At 38.5% G+C, this 17,875-nt stretch overlaps 1 protein-coding gene across 1 annotated transcript in view; it reads left to right on the top strand.

Annotated features, from left to right (window-relative positions):
• Positions 1-17,875, top strand: part of LOC126241313 (toll-like receptor 2 type-1) — a 149,541-nt gene that overhangs the window by 29,774 nt on the left and 101,892 nt on the right. The window contains exons 2-3 of the mRNA XM_049947997.1: positions 262-425; positions 8,171-8,332. Coding sequence (XP_049803954.1) covers positions 262-425; positions 8,171-8,332 — 326 coding nt within the window. The remainder of the gene's footprint in view (positions 1-261; positions 426-8,170; positions 8,333-17,875) is intronic.

The following is a 17,875-nucleotide window of genomic DNA, read 5'->3' on the forward strand; positions in this document are numbered from 1 at the left end:
TCTGGACCACCACCTCTGAAAGCCTCGCTGTATGGTGGTACAACACGTAATGTGTGGTTTTCATGAGCAATAAAAAGGGCAGAAATGATGTTTATGTTGATCTCTGTTCCAATTTTCTGTACGGGTTCCGGTACTCTATGAACCGAGGTGATACAAAACTTTTTTTGATGTGTGTATAAACAAAAACCATTTTTACTACAGTCTACTTGCCTCAATCAGCTTTTCAGTTAGAAATATGACAACTTACCTTTGCTTTTTCAGGTCACCTGCAAGATTGTTGACAAAGAAAGAGAGAACGATGCCATTGTGACAACGTATCGCAAAGTAATGCTTATCACAGATAAATTCCGCCTTTTGGGAAATATGCCTGATCAACAAGACAACGTCTACTGTGCTTCACTTGAGTCAATGAACATGGAAATACGGTAAGCTCGTATTTAGTTATAATATGTAGCCATTAATGCTTGAACCTTTTTATGATTTTTATTGATGTCACTATCACTGACAGAACATTTTTAACTGAAACCAGTTTCATTTGTAGCAGTTTCTACAAATAGAAACACGGTTCTGTACCATCTAAACACTCTCTCAATATAGTTATGCACCCAAAATCATCCCACGTAGAACCTGGATGTTGATCATTTGGCGTTTGCATCACATTCGCCATGAGATGCTCCAGGTATAGTTGATTAATAGGTTATTGTTCCAGAACAGCTCACTGTAGTTTAATAATAGGGAAATGTCTAGGTTGTGGAAGCTAGGAACACTTTGACGCCACATTCTTCTAATCGACAAACATATTATGGTCAGTTATGGGCGGGGGAGTAACTTCTTGCTGTTAATAGGATCTACACCTTGAAATAAGCACTATTATATATGACGGTTGCATATAGCTAAGAGTCTCAGTGATTTGGTTAAATGTGAAGAAAGAACCCACTGGTAACTGTTATATGATCTTCCGTAAAGGAACAGCACAGTGTTCCAAGTGTTGAAATAACACACTCAATTCCGGATTTTTCTAGTACGTTATTCACAATATCTGTCAATGTTGCCTCCCAATCAACATCAACATTCGTAACTGCATCGTGTGACAGGTCAGACAGGCAGTTTCAAACAAATGGTAATAAATATTTCGTGGTACTGTTTTTGCGAAGTTTTAGTGTCCAATTTTAAAACTTTTACAACTAATTTTTAACGGTTATTGCTGCCGAATTACACCATCTACATACTTGTTATTTTTTTGCGTACGTTTTCATATGGCACTGGAACGAGCCTTCGAAGAACGCGTCAAATACGTAACAGGTCTGAAACTTCGCGAAATTGTAACAGTACAACTGCGTCGACAAGCAGTGTGTGTCCCTCAGGAGAAGGGATCTCACAAATATTTCTCATACAGTAACAAACGTTAACAGACCTTAACTCAGGTACAACTTCTGTGCTCACGTGTGAGCCTGAATATCATTAGTCTGTGCGATACACTGTATATAGCGATCAGACAGCTTCCTCGTGAAGCAACTGAGACTTTCACAATGTATTGTGTACGACTGTCGAAAAAGTGTTTGTGGTTTTCGTTTACAGTGAATCTCGCCAAAATTATTAGAGCAGCGGTGGGGCTGTATTCTCAACCGTATCCCGTTCGTAACAAGTCTTCGCGATTTGAATTCACAACTACAAGAAATGACGAAACTGAAAGTGTGAAGAAATATTTACAAAGATAAAGAAAAACAGCTACTGATAACAGTATTGCTACTAGCGTGTTATCGGCAATAACTCACAATACACATGTTACTGTGGTTCTAACATTACCTGCAGTTAACTCGTACTTTAGATAGTTGACCTATGCGCGGCTCTGTTTAAAACGAACAGCTCGATGCAGTAGTATGTTCGACCCGGACACGTCTGCTTTCACGTCCCGCAACTAATACGCTGCAAATAACAACCTGTAGCTGTAATCCTGCAGTCAAATAGTCTAAGTATTGTCTAGAATTGTGAATTAATAAATTACACAGAAATATAAAATAAAATATAAAAGATTAATTTATTAACAAGAGTTCTATTTTAACGTCTGGAATGGATTTATAGATGGTGGTGACTTTACACTCGATATGTTGGCGAAAATACATGTTTAATTCCGGAGGTACGCATAAAACAGCATACGAAATTGTGATAACGCTTTCTCTGGAAACTGTTTCGAACAGTTAGTTCATTAGCCCAAGCGAATAGTCAACAGTTGTGAAAACGCAGTTGACCTCTTAGTAACAAATAATCCTGAGCTGATAAAGAGCCTCAAAGCGTGTGCTGGAAATAGTGAACACAGGGTTGTCGTATCGAGATTGTATATTGTAACCCCCAAATACTCTAAAAAGAAACTAAAAATAGACCTATTCAAAAATATGGAAAAAAGTTCACCTGACACCTTCCTGAGAAACACTCTCCAGTCCCTCCAAATTAACAATCTAAGTGTTGACCAATTATGGCCTGAATTTAAAGAAATGGTATCGGCATCTGTTGAGAGATTTATACCAAATAAATTAACAAACGACAGAGCACATTCTCCTTGGTACTCAAAACGGGTCAAAACACTGTTGCAGAAACAACGAAACAAACATGCCAAATTTAAACAGACGCAAAATCCCCAATATTGGTGATTTTTTACAGAAGCTAGAAATTTAGCGCGGACTTAAATGCGAGATGCTTATAATGGTTCGGGTCATACGTGAAGTATGCTAGCGTCATTTCACAATCGATGCCTTCTCTGCGCGATAGCAATGGAAATACTATCGACGACAGTACTACCAAAGCCGAGTTACTAAACACAGGCTTCCTAAATTCCACCATCAAAGAAGACGAAGTAAATATTCCAGAATTCGAATCAAGAACAGTTGCCAACATAAGTAACGTAAAAGCAGATATTCTCGGAGTAGTGAAGCAACTTAAATCACTTAAAAATGGAAGTCGTCCGGTCCAGACTGCATACCAGTTAGGTTCCTTTCAGAGTATGCTGATACTTAACAATCATTTACTCGTATAACCGTTCGCTCGACGAAAGAGCCGTACCCAAAGACTAGAAAACTGCACAGGTCACACCAATTTTCAAGAAAGGTCTTCCACTAAATTAACCGGTCTGTATTATTAATCTCGATATGCAGCAGGATTGTGAAACATATTGTGTTCGAACATTATGAATTACCTCGAAAACGGCGATCTATTGCCACACAGTCAATACGGATTTAGAAAACATCGTTCTTGTGAAACACAACTAGCTCTTTACTCACACGAAATGTTGAGTGGTATTCCGTATTTCCGGATTTCCAGAAGGCTTCTGACACTGTGCCATAAAAGGGGCTTGTAGTGAAATTGCATGCTTATGGAATATCGTCTCAGTTATGTGAGTGAATTCGTGATTTTCTTGTCAGAGAGGTCACAGTTCGTAGTAATTGACGGGAAGTCATCGAGTAAAATAGAAGTGATTTCTGGCGTTCCCCAAAGTAGTGTTATATGCCATCTTCAGATTCGCATCTATATAACGACAATGTGAGCAGCCGTCATAGGGTGGCTGCCGATGACGCTGTCGTTTATCGACTAGTAAAGTCATCAGAAGATCAAAACAAATTGCAAGACTATTTAGAAAAGATATCTGTACGGTGCGAAAATTGGCAATTGACCCTAAATAACGAAAAGCGTGAGGTCATTCACATGAGTGTTAATAGGAATCCGTGAAACTCAGTCAAATCTTGAATCCGTAAATTCAACCAAATACTTAGGATTTACAATTACGATCAATTTAAATTGGAAGGATTACGTAGAAAATATTATGGGGAAGGCTAACAAAACACTTCGTTTTATTGGCAGGACAGTTATAAAATGTAACAGGTCTACTAAAGAGACGGGCTTCACTACGCTTGTTCGACCTCTTTCAGAATACTGCTGCGCATTGTGGGATCCTTACCAGACCTGATCGACGGAGTTCATCGAAAAAGTTCAGAGAAAGGCAGCACGTTTTGTATTATCGCTTAGTTGGGGAGAAAGTGTCACGGACATGATACAGGATTTGTGATAGACATAATTAAAACAAAGGTGTTTTTAGTTGCGGCGGAATCTTCTCACGAAATTTCAATCACCAACTTCCTTCTCGGATTGCGAAAATAATTTTTTGTTGCCGACCTACACATAGAGAAACGATCACCATAATGAAATACGGGAAATCAGAGCTCGCACGGAAAGATATAGGTGTCCATTATTTCCGCCCGCTGTATGAGATTGAAATAACAGAGAACTATAGTGAAGGTGGTTCGATGAACCTTCGGCCACATACTTAAATGTGACTGGCAGAGTATCCGTGTAGATGTAGACTCTTAACCGAGAAAAGTAGCGCAGCTGGCCATTTCATTGGATTCGGCATGGTTACACATCCCTGTCGGTACGTTCCTGAACTTCACTGACCCTCTTCCTGCACGAATCGCAGTTATCCACGCTGCAAAAGCAGGTTATTCACGCTTTTGTAAGGTGGTCACATTAATGTGACTGGACAGTGTATTTAATAAAGCAGATTAAAATTCGCTTGAGCTTTCCCACGTGAAACAGTTACATGAGAGAACGTTTTTCTGATACGTAAAACGACTTTTCGGAGTTTGAAGCAATGTTCTTTTGGCGCTCTGCTTTCGCTTCGGTAGTTGAACGTATGCCTTAGTAGTGACATAATTATTTTGTTTATTACTAGTTATTATTATTATTACTATTACTTCAGCACGTGTGATGCATTCGTTTCTTTATTGCTGTGTTCTTATTCTATATTCCGTGGAACTACAGATGTACTACATATGTTTACTACTTTCAAAGAAACGAAGCGAAAGCAGACTGCCAAGAGAACATAGCTGTAAACTCAAAACAGCTCTTTCACAAGTCATAATCACGTTGTCCCATATAACACTTTGATGCATAATATAGTAAAAATTATTTTTTCGTCGTTGGGATGAGGATCTAACGCTCTACCAACTTTTCCACGGAAGCAACATTTGTTTTGTAGTCCCAGTTGTGCCTTTGATATGCTGTGTTGTTCTGGTGTTACTTTTAATTAACGTTTACGCCCGTTAAAAGTAAATCGTACTTTTGGTTCACACTCTAGCTACTTACAAAGTCTGTTACCAACCTGAGTATGTGGTATCTGGTGGTTTGGATGTTAGAAGTAGATATATTCGATGTAGCGATGCAGTCTAAATCAGTTAACATACTGAAGTCTCCTGACCAGACTGTTTACGAGAGTGTACTGTTATAATAGCTCCATAGTGAACAACATATACAGGTACAACGGAGTATTCAGCGATAGATTCTCACCTAAAAACTAGAAAGCTGCAGAGGGTACACCAGTAATCAAGAAAGTAAATAGAGAGGCGTATCACATTATTCCATCTGCAGTACGATTTTGAAACATATACTATGTTAGAACATTATGAATTACCTGGAAGAAAACGATCTGCCGACACATAGTTAGCACGAGTTCAGAAAATGTTACTCTTCTGAAACTCAACTATCTGTGTATCCAGACGAAGTAATCAGTGCTACCTAAAACATTTCTTAGTAACTGAAGGATAATCATCGAAAACAAAAGTGATAACTGACGCTCCCAAAAGAAGCATTATAGACGCTCTGCTATTTTTAACGTATATAAACGATTTAACAGAGAATCTGAGCATCCCTAGTAGACTGTTTACATGTGGTGCTGTCATTTTCCCTCTAGTGAAGTCATAGGGAGATCAAAACCAATTGCAAAATAATTTAGACGTTATATCTGCATCGTGCGAAAAGTGACATTTAACTCTTTTTTTTAAAAAAAAAAACACACGTGTATGGTTATCCACATGAGTACCAAAAGGAGTCTGTTAAATTTCGGTTACACGATAAGTCATACAAATCTAATGGTTGTGAATTCAAATAAATACCAAGGGATTACATATCGTACAACTTAAATTGGAGATGACATATAGATAATGCTGATACCTTAGAAGATGCAACAGATCTACCAAACAGACTGCCTTAACTACGCTTGCTACTCCTCTTCCAGAGTACTGCTGCCCAAATTGAAACCGTACCAGACAGGGTTGTTGAAGGACATCGAAAAAGCTTAAAGAAGGGCAACTCGCTTTATTACCGCGAAAGAGCGGAGAGAGTGTTACGTATATAGTACGCGAATTGCGGTGGCAATTATTCAAACAAATGGGTTTTTCGTTACGGCGTAATCTTCTCACAGTACTTCAGTCACAAAAGTTTATCCTCTGAGTGCTAAATTATTTTGTTGACACCCCCCTACGTTGGAGAATAGATCATAATAATAAAATAAGAAAAATTCGAGCACACACGAAAGAAATAAGTGTTCGTTTTTCTGGCACACTTTTTGGGAGTGGAATGCTAGAGAAGTAGTCTGAAGGTGGTTCCATGAACCCTCTACCAGGCACTTAACTTGGAACTGCAGAGTAGTCATGCAAATGTAGAAAAGATCAGATGGTATCCGACGTACTGTACTGTGTATTGGGAAATGCACTGGCCCATGAATGAACGCTCAACGTCAACATCTTGACTACTCTATATGAAAGTCGTAATACAGATACTTCTGAATTACGTGTTTGTTTATATCAGGTACGATAAAGGCGATTTTTGTGGTATCTCCTCTCTTGACGAAGGACTTGCTTGCGGCACTGTTACTTACTTTGTGATGAAATTTCACAAGCTGAAGCATTTTTGAAGGCAGCACATCAGTTAGAACTTGCCACTCTGTATCTTGAAGTGCCCCTCCCCCTCTCCAAATCACATTCCTGTCCTTGTGACATGGCACATTATCTCGTTGAAAAATGCCACTGCCGTCGGGAAACATGATCGTCATCAAGAGGTGTATGACTGATAGTCATGCACCGTGCGTGTTTATGACTAGCAGTCACTCCTCTCCGGGTGACGCTGCAATCACCTGGATGATGATGATGATGATGATTATGTTTGGTTTGTGAGGCGCTCAACTGCGCGGTTATCAGCGGCCGTACAAAGCCCCAACCTTTGCTCAGTCCAAACTCGCCACTTTATTGAGTGATGATGAAATGATGCGGACAACACAAACACCCAGTCATCTCGAGGCAGGTGGCTATCGCCTGGACGGGTTCATATCGATAGCAGGGCGGTGGCCTTAATGTCCTGGCTGATCAATGTATTTATAGACAATGGTTTTACTGATTTCTCCTCACGAAGCATTTGTACTCTGCTGTGTCCAATGTAGAACATGTAAACGACCACTTTTTTCTGAAATTGCTCCTGTTGAATCACAGTCTTCCCCTCTATCCATCTCTCTGCCTACGTGACCTTATACAGGGCGCTACTTCAGTTAAAAATACACAGAAAAATATTCCAATCGAATATAAATGGTATTCAGAGAATCAATAAGAGAATCCATTGCTGGAGTATGTAACGTGAGCGATAGTTTGTTACATTCACTGAAAGGCGCAAATGCGTTTGGTATAATCTCAACTGGCGAGAACTTGTTGGCTTTTTTGTGAGTTTCTGCAACGACAGGGTGTCTGTTCCATGTTTAGCTGATGAACTCCCAAAGCTAGACATATCTTATGCTATGTAGTCAGGATGCAAGAACTACGGTCGTGATTATGTGACGATACTCATTTCAGGTGGAAATTTTGTGCTACCCTAAACAGTCTGTCCAACCAAGCAAATCGATTATTTTATCAATATCTAATTTCCTTGTTGCTGACACCTTCGCTTATGGTAAACGTCATTTGTACATGTAAAGAATGTGAAAGTGTTATAGAGCGACAGGGGGGGACGGAGAGAGAGAGAGGGAGAAGAGAATGAGAGGGGGAGGGAAAGAGAGAGAGAGAGAGAGAGAGAGAGAGAGTCGGGAGTAGGCAAGGAAGAAGAGAGTATTTACCATGAAAGATTCGTGCAGCACCAGCAGCAAACATTCAGACACCCTCTGAGAGCATTTGATGTAAAGGATGTAGTGTGTTAGTTCTTTGCAGCCGGAAACTGGTGTCACACAGTTTCGCAAAGGTATTCGTTTTAGTTTCGATATTTAGTACATATCTACTTTAGTTTTTCTGTACCAAGCTTTGTGAATCTGCTAATTAAAGTGCTGGAACTCTTAAATATCTAGTGTTAATTTTTCTTGCTTCAGGAGCGACATCATTGACGAGATTCACACAGTAGGCGATCTTTCCCAGAACTTCATTAACTTCCTGTACTTTGTCAAGGATGGTAGCTACATCAGACTCGAATTCACGAAGAAAATTCCATCAGCTATTGTCACCGTTCATCCCGACTGCAACGATGCTGCAAGGTACGTACTTTGCATAACTTCATTTTAGTTTTTAGTTTCTAACAGAACTGAACACTAAAGTACTTGCTACAAAGATTATACAACTGTCATACACTTACGATAATCAAATTTTGATGAACCAAACCTTCCATATTAGTACAATTCAATTAAATACGAATAACTACAAAATAACATAAAAATACCAAGACAACCCTGAAGTGTGATAGCCAAGATATCAATACCGCTACACAAATTTTCCAAAACGCATAAAAGTAATCAGCACAGGGGAATAAAATATAAAATTCACAACCCTTAGCTAGATTCAATAATTTCAGCAGTTATTAAATACTGGTTGCAAAAATTAGTTAAGGTTTGTTGTAGTACAAAAGTTTCACAATGAGTTCGATTAATCAACAGGAAATGAACCTTCAATTAAGAGAAAATTTAACTATATTGTGACAAAATTGGCATCTGGTAACATTTTTCGTTCAGGCTGTGATTCTTGGAACTAAAGATAAAAGAGTATGGACAACGATTTGGGTTAGTAAAATTATGATTCAACTTCACACAATTACTGCATTGTCCAAAGAAACTCGTGTATGACTTTGCCTAGTGTTTTACAGAACTGGATATCTGAAATGGTTCTATCTTACTTTCTGCGAAGCGTCTAGGGTGACGTCTTAGATGGCGGCAACAATTACAATAATGGTCTTGCAGCTGCAGACATTTTAATGCTTACTTTGGCCAAATAATTCTCTTCTTTCTACTTCTCTTGGAGTCTCCTCTTATATCACCCCTGAAGTATGGCCCATGAAAATTTGCATTTCCTCTCAGTCATAAGGCAATGCCGCTTTACTACATCAATAACCACACACCCCCACACACACACAAACAACAAACAAACTCTTACGTTTTCTTCAAAAACAGCTAAATGACTTCGCTTGTCTTACTGTGTTTGCCACAGGCTCGCTATCTTCCGCACGTATTCCCGAAAGCCTCTTTTACCATTCATAATACATCCTAGATATTATGCGAAAATACACTCCTGGGAGTACCAGGATGTAGTATGATATAAAAAAATTAGAAAATTAGTTTTTTTATATTTCGTTACTAATTCATTTCACAATACTGAAATTCACAACATGGAGCAAAGGAACTGGAAAAACGAAATTTCATTCGTGAGCAGACACATAATTAAAAAGGAACACTGTAATTCTGTATCATATTGTGACACAATGTACTTCAGTGCTCCACATAATTTGCTCTTAAAATAACTTTTTCTGAATATAGATGCAATCATTAAAAAATCAGAAAATATTTACGAGTCAGAATCGATATATAATCATCAAAACATAACAAAACAAAGATTCAACGTTATCTGACGTACTTTAGGGTGAAACGTCCCCTTAGAAAAATTATACACGACTGTCCTTAAACTGACACACAATATTTTGTTAGCGCAACGCAATCTGACTTTCAATAATCCCTACAAAAAAATGTAGCCCTGACTAACATTAACCTATGCGTTTCACAAATCGCTTACCTCACAAAAATCTTGGTTACTCCCACTACTGCAATACAGCAAGCGCCACTACTGCCAGCTAAATAAAAGATTCAAAGTACTGAAGGCACTAACTACTGATAGGCATAGTTAGCAAATGAAAGATTTTGATAGAGAACAACCAATGTATTTACCTCAATAGTCATAATATATATAGCAGTTCATGACAAATTTCAAAATTCCGCCATCTCTCTCCCCACATTCACCACTGCTGGCGGCTCACCTCCAACTGCGCAACGCTACGCGCTGTTCACAGCCAGCTGCCTAACACTACAATGGCGAGTATTACAACAATGCAAAGCAGCCACAGACTGCACACAGCACAGCCAGTGATTTTTATACAGAGGTGGCGTTACCAATAAAAAAACCTAAACAGCCTACTTACAAGGGGAGCCACCGTCGAATAAATCTACAAGATTCTCAAATGGTTCAAATGGCTCTAAGCACCATGGGACTTAACATCTGAGGCCATCAGTCCCCTAGACTTAAAACTACTTAAACCTAACTAATCTAAGGACGTCACACACATCCATGCCCGAGGCAGGATTCGAACCTGCGACCGTAGCAGCAGCGTGGTTCCTGACCGAAGCGCCTAGAATCGCTCGGCCACAGCGATTCTCAAACGATGTTCTGTTCACATCAGACTGTTCATTACATTCAACGGAACCTGTAATGTCATGACCCAATCTTATCACTGATATCCTTCCATCCTGAGTTTGAATCATATTCCTGAACCTTTCTTTTATTTCCGTCATTGCTCGCTAGATGTGTAGCCTGTGCAGTACGGACGAAAGACTACATCCTTGACTTACACTCTTTTCAATACGAGCCCTTCCTTCTTGGTCTTTCACTCTTACTGTTCATTCATGGTACTTTTACATATTTATGTTACCTATCGTTCCCTATAGCTTACCATACCTTTCTCAGAATTTTGAACACCCTGCACCGTTTTACATTGTCAAATACTTTTTCCTGGTCAACAAATCCAATGAACATGTCTTGATTTTTCTTCAGTCTTGCTTCAATTATCAGCTGCAATAATAGAACTGCCTCTGGTGCCTCTATCTTTCCTAAAGCCAAAATTACCCTCTATTTTATTTTACATTCTTTTGTATAATAAGGCAACGGCCTTGCCGCAGTGGATGCACCGGTTCACGTGAGATCACCGACGTTAAGCGCTGTTGGGCGTGGCCGGCACTTGAATGGGTGACCATCCAGCCACCATGCGCTGTTGCAATTTTTCGGGGTCCACTCAGTCTCGTGATGCCAATTGAGGAGCTACTCGACCGAAAAATAGCGGCTTCGGTCAAGACTACCATCATAACGACCGGGAGAGCGGTGTGCCGACCCCACGCCCCTCCTATCCGCATCCTCCCCTGAGGATGACACGGCGGTTGGATGGTCCCGGTAGGCCACTCGTGGCCTGAAGACGGAGTGCTAGAGTGTATAATACCCCTTGTCATACACTTGGATGCATTAAATGTTAAGTCGCTTCTGCAATAATTCTTACACTCGTCGGTAACAGCTGCCTTTGGAAAAGTAAAGACGATGTTTTTGCGAAAGTCTAATTGCTTATCGCCAGTCTCACACATTCTACATATCAACGTGAAAAGTCGTTTTGTTGCCACTTACTCCAATGAGTTTACAAATTCCGATGGAATGTTATCAATTCCTTCTACTATACTTCATCTTAAGTAGTCCAAAGCTCTTTTAAGTTGTGATTCTACTACTGGATTCCCTATCTCGCCACTATCTCATCTTCTGTCGAGTTCTTAGACACGTCCTTTTCCTCATAGATGCCTTGAATTTACTCTTTCCACATATCCACTCTCTCTCCTGCATTTAATTTCATCGTAGGTAGTTTTGGCTTTTCTATTTGCTGAGTCAGTCCTTCCAACAATCATTTCTTTTTCACTTTTTTCACATTTTTCATGCAGCCATTTCACCTTAGCTTCCCTGCACTTCGTTATCATTTTTCTCCTAACTGACTTGTACTTCTGTATTACTGAATTTCCCTCCTCGTTTTTTTACTTCCTTCTTCAGTCGCTCAATTGAGGTATTTCTTCCGTTATCTATGGTTCCTTCGCCGTTTCCTTCCCTTTCCCTAGGTTTATTTTTCCAAATGTGATTATCCTGTTTAGAGATGACCATTCTTCTGAATTTGATGTGCCTACCGAACTACCAGTTATGGCAGTATCTATAATTTCAGAGAACTTCAAGCATATCTCTTCATTTCCTTGTATCACCGTAGCCTTCTTGTTTGCGCATTAATTCTTCCTGACTCTTCTCTTAAAATTCATCCGACTGTTCATCATTAGTAAATTGCGATCAGGGTTTATGTCTGGGTACGTTTTACAATCCAGTATCTGATTTCGGGATCTCTGTCTGACTATGACGTATTCTAGCTGGATCTTTTCCAAATATAGCTCTTCCTCTAGCGATTCTGGAACAGAGCATTTGCTGTTACTAACTCATAATTATTGCAGAGCTCAGTTAACCTTTCTCCTCTATTGTACCTAGTGTCTAGGCCACAGTCTACTGTAACCCTTTCTTCCACTGCCTCCCCTGCTGCCACGTTCAAATTCCCCATGACTAGTAGATAACTAAGGCTGTCGGAGATGATTTACTGTCGGTTCTGATGAGAGGAACCCTATCACTGAACCGTTCGTAGTAACTCACTCTCTGTCCTACCGTCCTACTCACAACTAATTCTGCTCCTATTGTATAATTTTCTGGTTCTGTTGATATTTCCCTATACTCGTCTGACTTGATATACATATGGTCTTTCAACTTCTGTAACCCTCGTTATATGTAAATTGAGCCTCTGCATTTTCCTTTCCAAAATGTCTAGCTTCCCCACAGTGTTCAAACTTCTGACACTAACCATCCCGACCCCTAGAACATTACCCTTCCGTTGGTTATTGAATCTTTTTTTTTTAAGTCACCTTCCCCTTGGCAGTCCCTTCCCAGAGATCCGAATGGGGGCCTAGTTCAGAACACTTTGCCAGTGGAGATCTAATCATGACACTTTCTCAATTACTGTCCTGCGGATGCATATATGTCGCTATAAGTCAGTGGTTTCAATTGTCCTCTGCATGCTCATGCCGTTGATCATTGCTGACTAGCCCACCTCTTAGTGGCAATTTCCCACAAGGAGAAGAGGGTGCAGTGAACTTTTGTCCGCTCCTCCGTCCTCTTTGACAAGGCCGTTGGCAGAACATGGGGTGACTTCTTAACCGGAAGTCATCAGCCACTATTGTTGATGATTTTCATTCAGAATTTAAGCAGTGGCGAGGTTCGAAGAGAATATGAATTATAAAGAAACTCAATACATGATATAAGTGTAAAAAGCAAATACGATCTGAAAATTCCTTAAGTTAAAGCAAAACCTGTTACTATATCATATGTAAATAGAAGAAGACGACAGTTAATCTGCACTGTCACACATATTAGTAGAAAAATAGATATAAAAGAAACTTAGCATAAGCCATGTCAAAAAAGAATAAAGCTAAAAAGTAAAAAAATCGTCATTAATATTCCTTATAACTCCTGCATATTGTCTGCCCATGTCACACCTCGCGAGTGATGAATTTCATCTTCTCTTCCGAAGAATTTACAATTTCCCAATCACCTAGACTGTTATGACATCCTTTCATAAACGTGCAGGGTTTATCTGTTAGACCAAGAAACGGCAGTTTTGTTATACAGAATTCAATAGAAGTTAAATTTTCGTGTGCATGGAGCTATACGCAAATCGCAAAAGAATGTCATTCATTAGTGTAAACAGGAAAATAGACACTAATACAAAGGCAAATCACAAAAAGTTCAGTGGGATACCATATAGTACCATATACTGTATCACAATATGCAGTAGTGATCAATGCTGAGCCACATCATTGCAAAAGATTTTGTTTCCACAAATGGAGAAAAAAGATACGCTTCTCAAATCACTGTAAAGTATAATTGATATACATTGTGTTGTTTCGATGAAAAAACAGCGTATATGTTTAGTAAAAAGGTTGAACAATTTGCGTCAGATGATTATAAACTATACATTCAAGAAATAACCATGTTCTTTCAATTCAGGTTATCTTTATTCACTATTGTCATCCAGCTGTGTATTTTCAGAAACTTACCTTTTAGGCTTATAAACACGAAATACATCCACATGGCATAAAAATTCACTGTAACAAAAAAAGAGCGTCCCTATGATCTAACCATTACTCACTCACGCTTTCTCTTCACTAATCTTCATGATCATTGCCTCATTCTATTGGAGTATACATCATAAACCTCATAACGGTCATCGTATGTACCTTACCAACATAAATCTCAATATTCTGTTACAACATTATCGTACCCACTGGCTTCATCTCAGTATACACTTCAAATAATAATCCCTTGCTCTGTCTTTGTCCATTTATTGCTACGTAAACAACACTTCATAATTATATTCGTAAATATTACAGTTCAATAAACACATCATCACTCCACAATAGATCCTGAAAAGCTTCTGACATCAAAATACCTATCACTCTTCTTTCCAGACAATACAGTTACCATCCTAACACTTGTATATCTCATCACAAATGGTAGAAAATGTTATATGTCTCTGTATTATCATCACTTTTTACAGCCAAAAATATTTTCCAAGCGAACAACACATTGCTGATAACGTGTGTATCCTCTCAGAACTGGTTTAAAACATACAGTCAATGTTCACTTTTATTAGAAATTATTTATTCTCATTCGGTTTCTATACGAAATTTCGAAGTAAGTGGCAGTTTGTTTAGTATACGAGTCGTGGCACAAAATCGCTCGAGTCGTTGCGCGATAAATGAAGTTTGTTGGTGGACAATAGTCGCCCAATTCTTGTTAAAACTGCCTTCCTAGGGACGGGAGTCACTCTGCAATACATTGTTTAACGCTAACTGTTGCTATGCACGACTACACAAGAAGTATTTTAGAAACAGGTGACATGTAACTCTGTCATCTGGCTACCGTTTTAATAAACAGAATTATTCTGAATATGGTTTGATATGTTAAACATGATGAAGTCGCATGCTCTTGTGTCCAAATAGTTTAAATTTCCGCAACACTAGCGTACAATTCCACGTATCCCATAAGTTCCCTTACATACGAGAAAGAATTCGTGACTGAGATGCTTGTTTTTACAAGCTAAATAGTGAGAGAGCCAAAATGTAAATTTTTTATGTTTCCTTGTCCTTGCTGAGATTTCTTTCTTCTTTCTGAATCCTTTTTGAAGTTGTTTAATGCCATATCTACTACCTTCTTACGTCGTAATTTTTTTGAAGCTGGAAATAGTATTAACTTCCTGATACGATGTGGTAGCTGTTGATTTTTGAGTACAAGTAACGGAGATAACGATGTAGAATCGTGTGGTAACTCATAGAGAATCTCATGGAATGTGTGAGTGTGCTTATCCCAAGTCTGGTGTTGACGATGGCAATATATCCTGCATGGCTGGATTGGACTGAGGCCAATAGAGTGAAATAAAAACAGGTATAATTTGGGACGTCGTGAAGTGCGTAACTAAATATAGTCGGAAATGACAATATCAATCTGACCAACTTCTCGTAGAAAATTATTGACAAAGGCCTTGGATTTTGTTTTGGCAGTAGCTTCTCGTAAAGGAGTGAATGAAACGATTTTTGAAGTTAATTCAACAATACCAAAAATGTATCAGTATCCACTGAGTGATCTGACAAGAGGTCCTAAGGTCCTAACAGGTCTATTGCAGCCTGCTTCAACAGTTTAGAAGGAATTTTAGGAAAGAATAGTGCTAGATGTGTAATGGTCAATGGTTTGGCTTTCTGACACAATTTGCATTTTGTTAAAACTTTCTGTATTTTTTTCTGCGTGTTATTAAAGTAACAAGTGGTACAAAGTCTGTGAAAGCATTTTCTCAGACCAAAGTGAGCATAGCTGAGATGTGTCTACCAAATAAGTTTATTTACAAAATTATCGGGTATGCGCACAACCCAAAGAGAGTCACTGACTGTACATCTTTTGAAAAGAATGTTGTTACGCAGCAAATAAAATTGTCTTATTGCAGTATTTGTTTTCTCATACAATATACATGTGTGGTATGGTCCTTATGCTGTTCATGCACTACGTCTCGTAAATAAATGGAGATTAAGCTATCATAGGCTACCTTTCGTATCTACAACAAACTAAAGATTTTCTCCAAATGATTTTCAGAAGTGTTCTTGACAAAACCAATAGGATAAGCTGATATAGTGCCTGCTACAGCATTTAGAGTACAAGGAATGTGACAGAGTTAAACTTTGCTCGATCTTCACACATAACATTGGGATGAACTGTACTACGCTTAACAAAGTCAACAGTGACTCAAAAAGGGTACGATGTTAACAGAAAATTTCTGTAAAAACCAAACATATTAATCAGTTAATATGTTAATGTATGACTCAGGCAAATGGGGTAGTCTTTCTCTCAGCTCTGAGCGGGTTAACTAACCGACAGTAATCGTTCCTAGCTGCGCAGTGCTTTGGTCTCACTTCAAAATTCTTCTCTTCAAAAAAATATTATTCAAAATAGATATTCTTTTCGCTTTGTTAGTTATTCATGTTACTCAACCTTCCTGCCCTTTACAATCAGTCTTTCTTCATCTATTGGATACCATCACAAGTCAACACAGCACTACTGAATACGTCCATTACTAATCACACTTCAAATAAGAATGTATCAGGCTGCACAGAGGCAGAGATTTTTTCACAGTAACGTAACTTGCTCTTCCTCAGATGTGCATGTCGATGACATACAAAAACCAAATGACATGACCAAATTACAACTTCTCTTGGCATTTTCTCGGAATTTCCAGAGTATTGCACCTTACTTCTTGCACATTATGTTATTTTAACCTTCCTATTGTGTTACAAACAGAAACAACCATATTGTGAATGGGTCTGTTAGACCTGGAATTTTTAAAAAAAGATAAATTCTTAGATGATTCTCGGAAATTTATTTTGTATTTAGTTTTTTATGTACAAAAACAGAAGTTTGAACTTTTCAAAATTTATTGAACATATTTAATACAAAAAACGTTTTATAAAATTTTAGTTTGAGAAACAAATGTTCATACATGGTATTTCAAAATAGTGTTTGTATTAGGATTTTTGCACCTAAGCGCATGTTGCAGTTTAAATTTTAACTTTTACTGTACACAATAATTATCTTAAAATTTAAATTTATTAATGATATTTGATTTTGAGGATCTATGTTTAACTCAATTTATATGGGTTTGGTATAACGTACGCAGTTATTGCAGTAAATATTTTCATGCTGTTGGCAGAGGAATGATTGACTGGCACGCTTTTCGTTAGTCTTTCGATCTTTCTTCAGTCTACACTCTTTACATCGGCCCCTCCTCTGTTGTCTTGCTCCTGAACTCATTGCAGCAATAGTTCCCAAACTTAATCTGATTTTGTCAGGAATAATTTTAGGCATTATTTTCTCTCGCATATGTTTTGTCAGCTCAGATTCAAGTTCTCTTAGAAATAGCCGCCTTTTGTATAATTTGTTTTGATTGTAGCCAGGAATAGTGTGTACATAGAACACATAAGAATTTATTGCAGCCATTTCTAGCATGGTACAGAACAAAGAAACAGGCCATCTCTTAGTACAACTTTCACAGGAATAAATGCTGGCAAGTTTATCTGTTGCGTTAACTCCTCATGTGGTTTTGTTGTAATGTAATATACTTCAGGCATCTTATGCTGCTCTGAAGACAAGCTACAGTCATGGTGCATTGTAGATAGTAATACTACAGCTTTATTCCATTTTGGCAAATACGAAACCAGCGTTACATCCCTCTGAAATCCAAATATGGTTAAAAACACTGGTCTGCTATTGTTTGCCAGCATTTCATTCGGAACCTCAGCTTTCTTCTTTGTGAGAGTTTCAACTAATGTTAGATCGTTATTTAGAAGTTTTTTGGCCTGGGTGTAATCCGTAAAGGAATT

Source organism: Schistocerca nitens, chromosome 1 (genome assembly GCF_023898315.1).
Source record: "Schistocerca nitens isolate TAMUIC-IGC-003100 chromosome 1, iqSchNite1.1, whole genome shotgun sequence".
Classification (NCBI taxonomy): Eukaryota; Metazoa; Arthropoda; class Insecta; order Orthoptera; family Acrididae; genus Schistocerca; species Schistocerca nitens.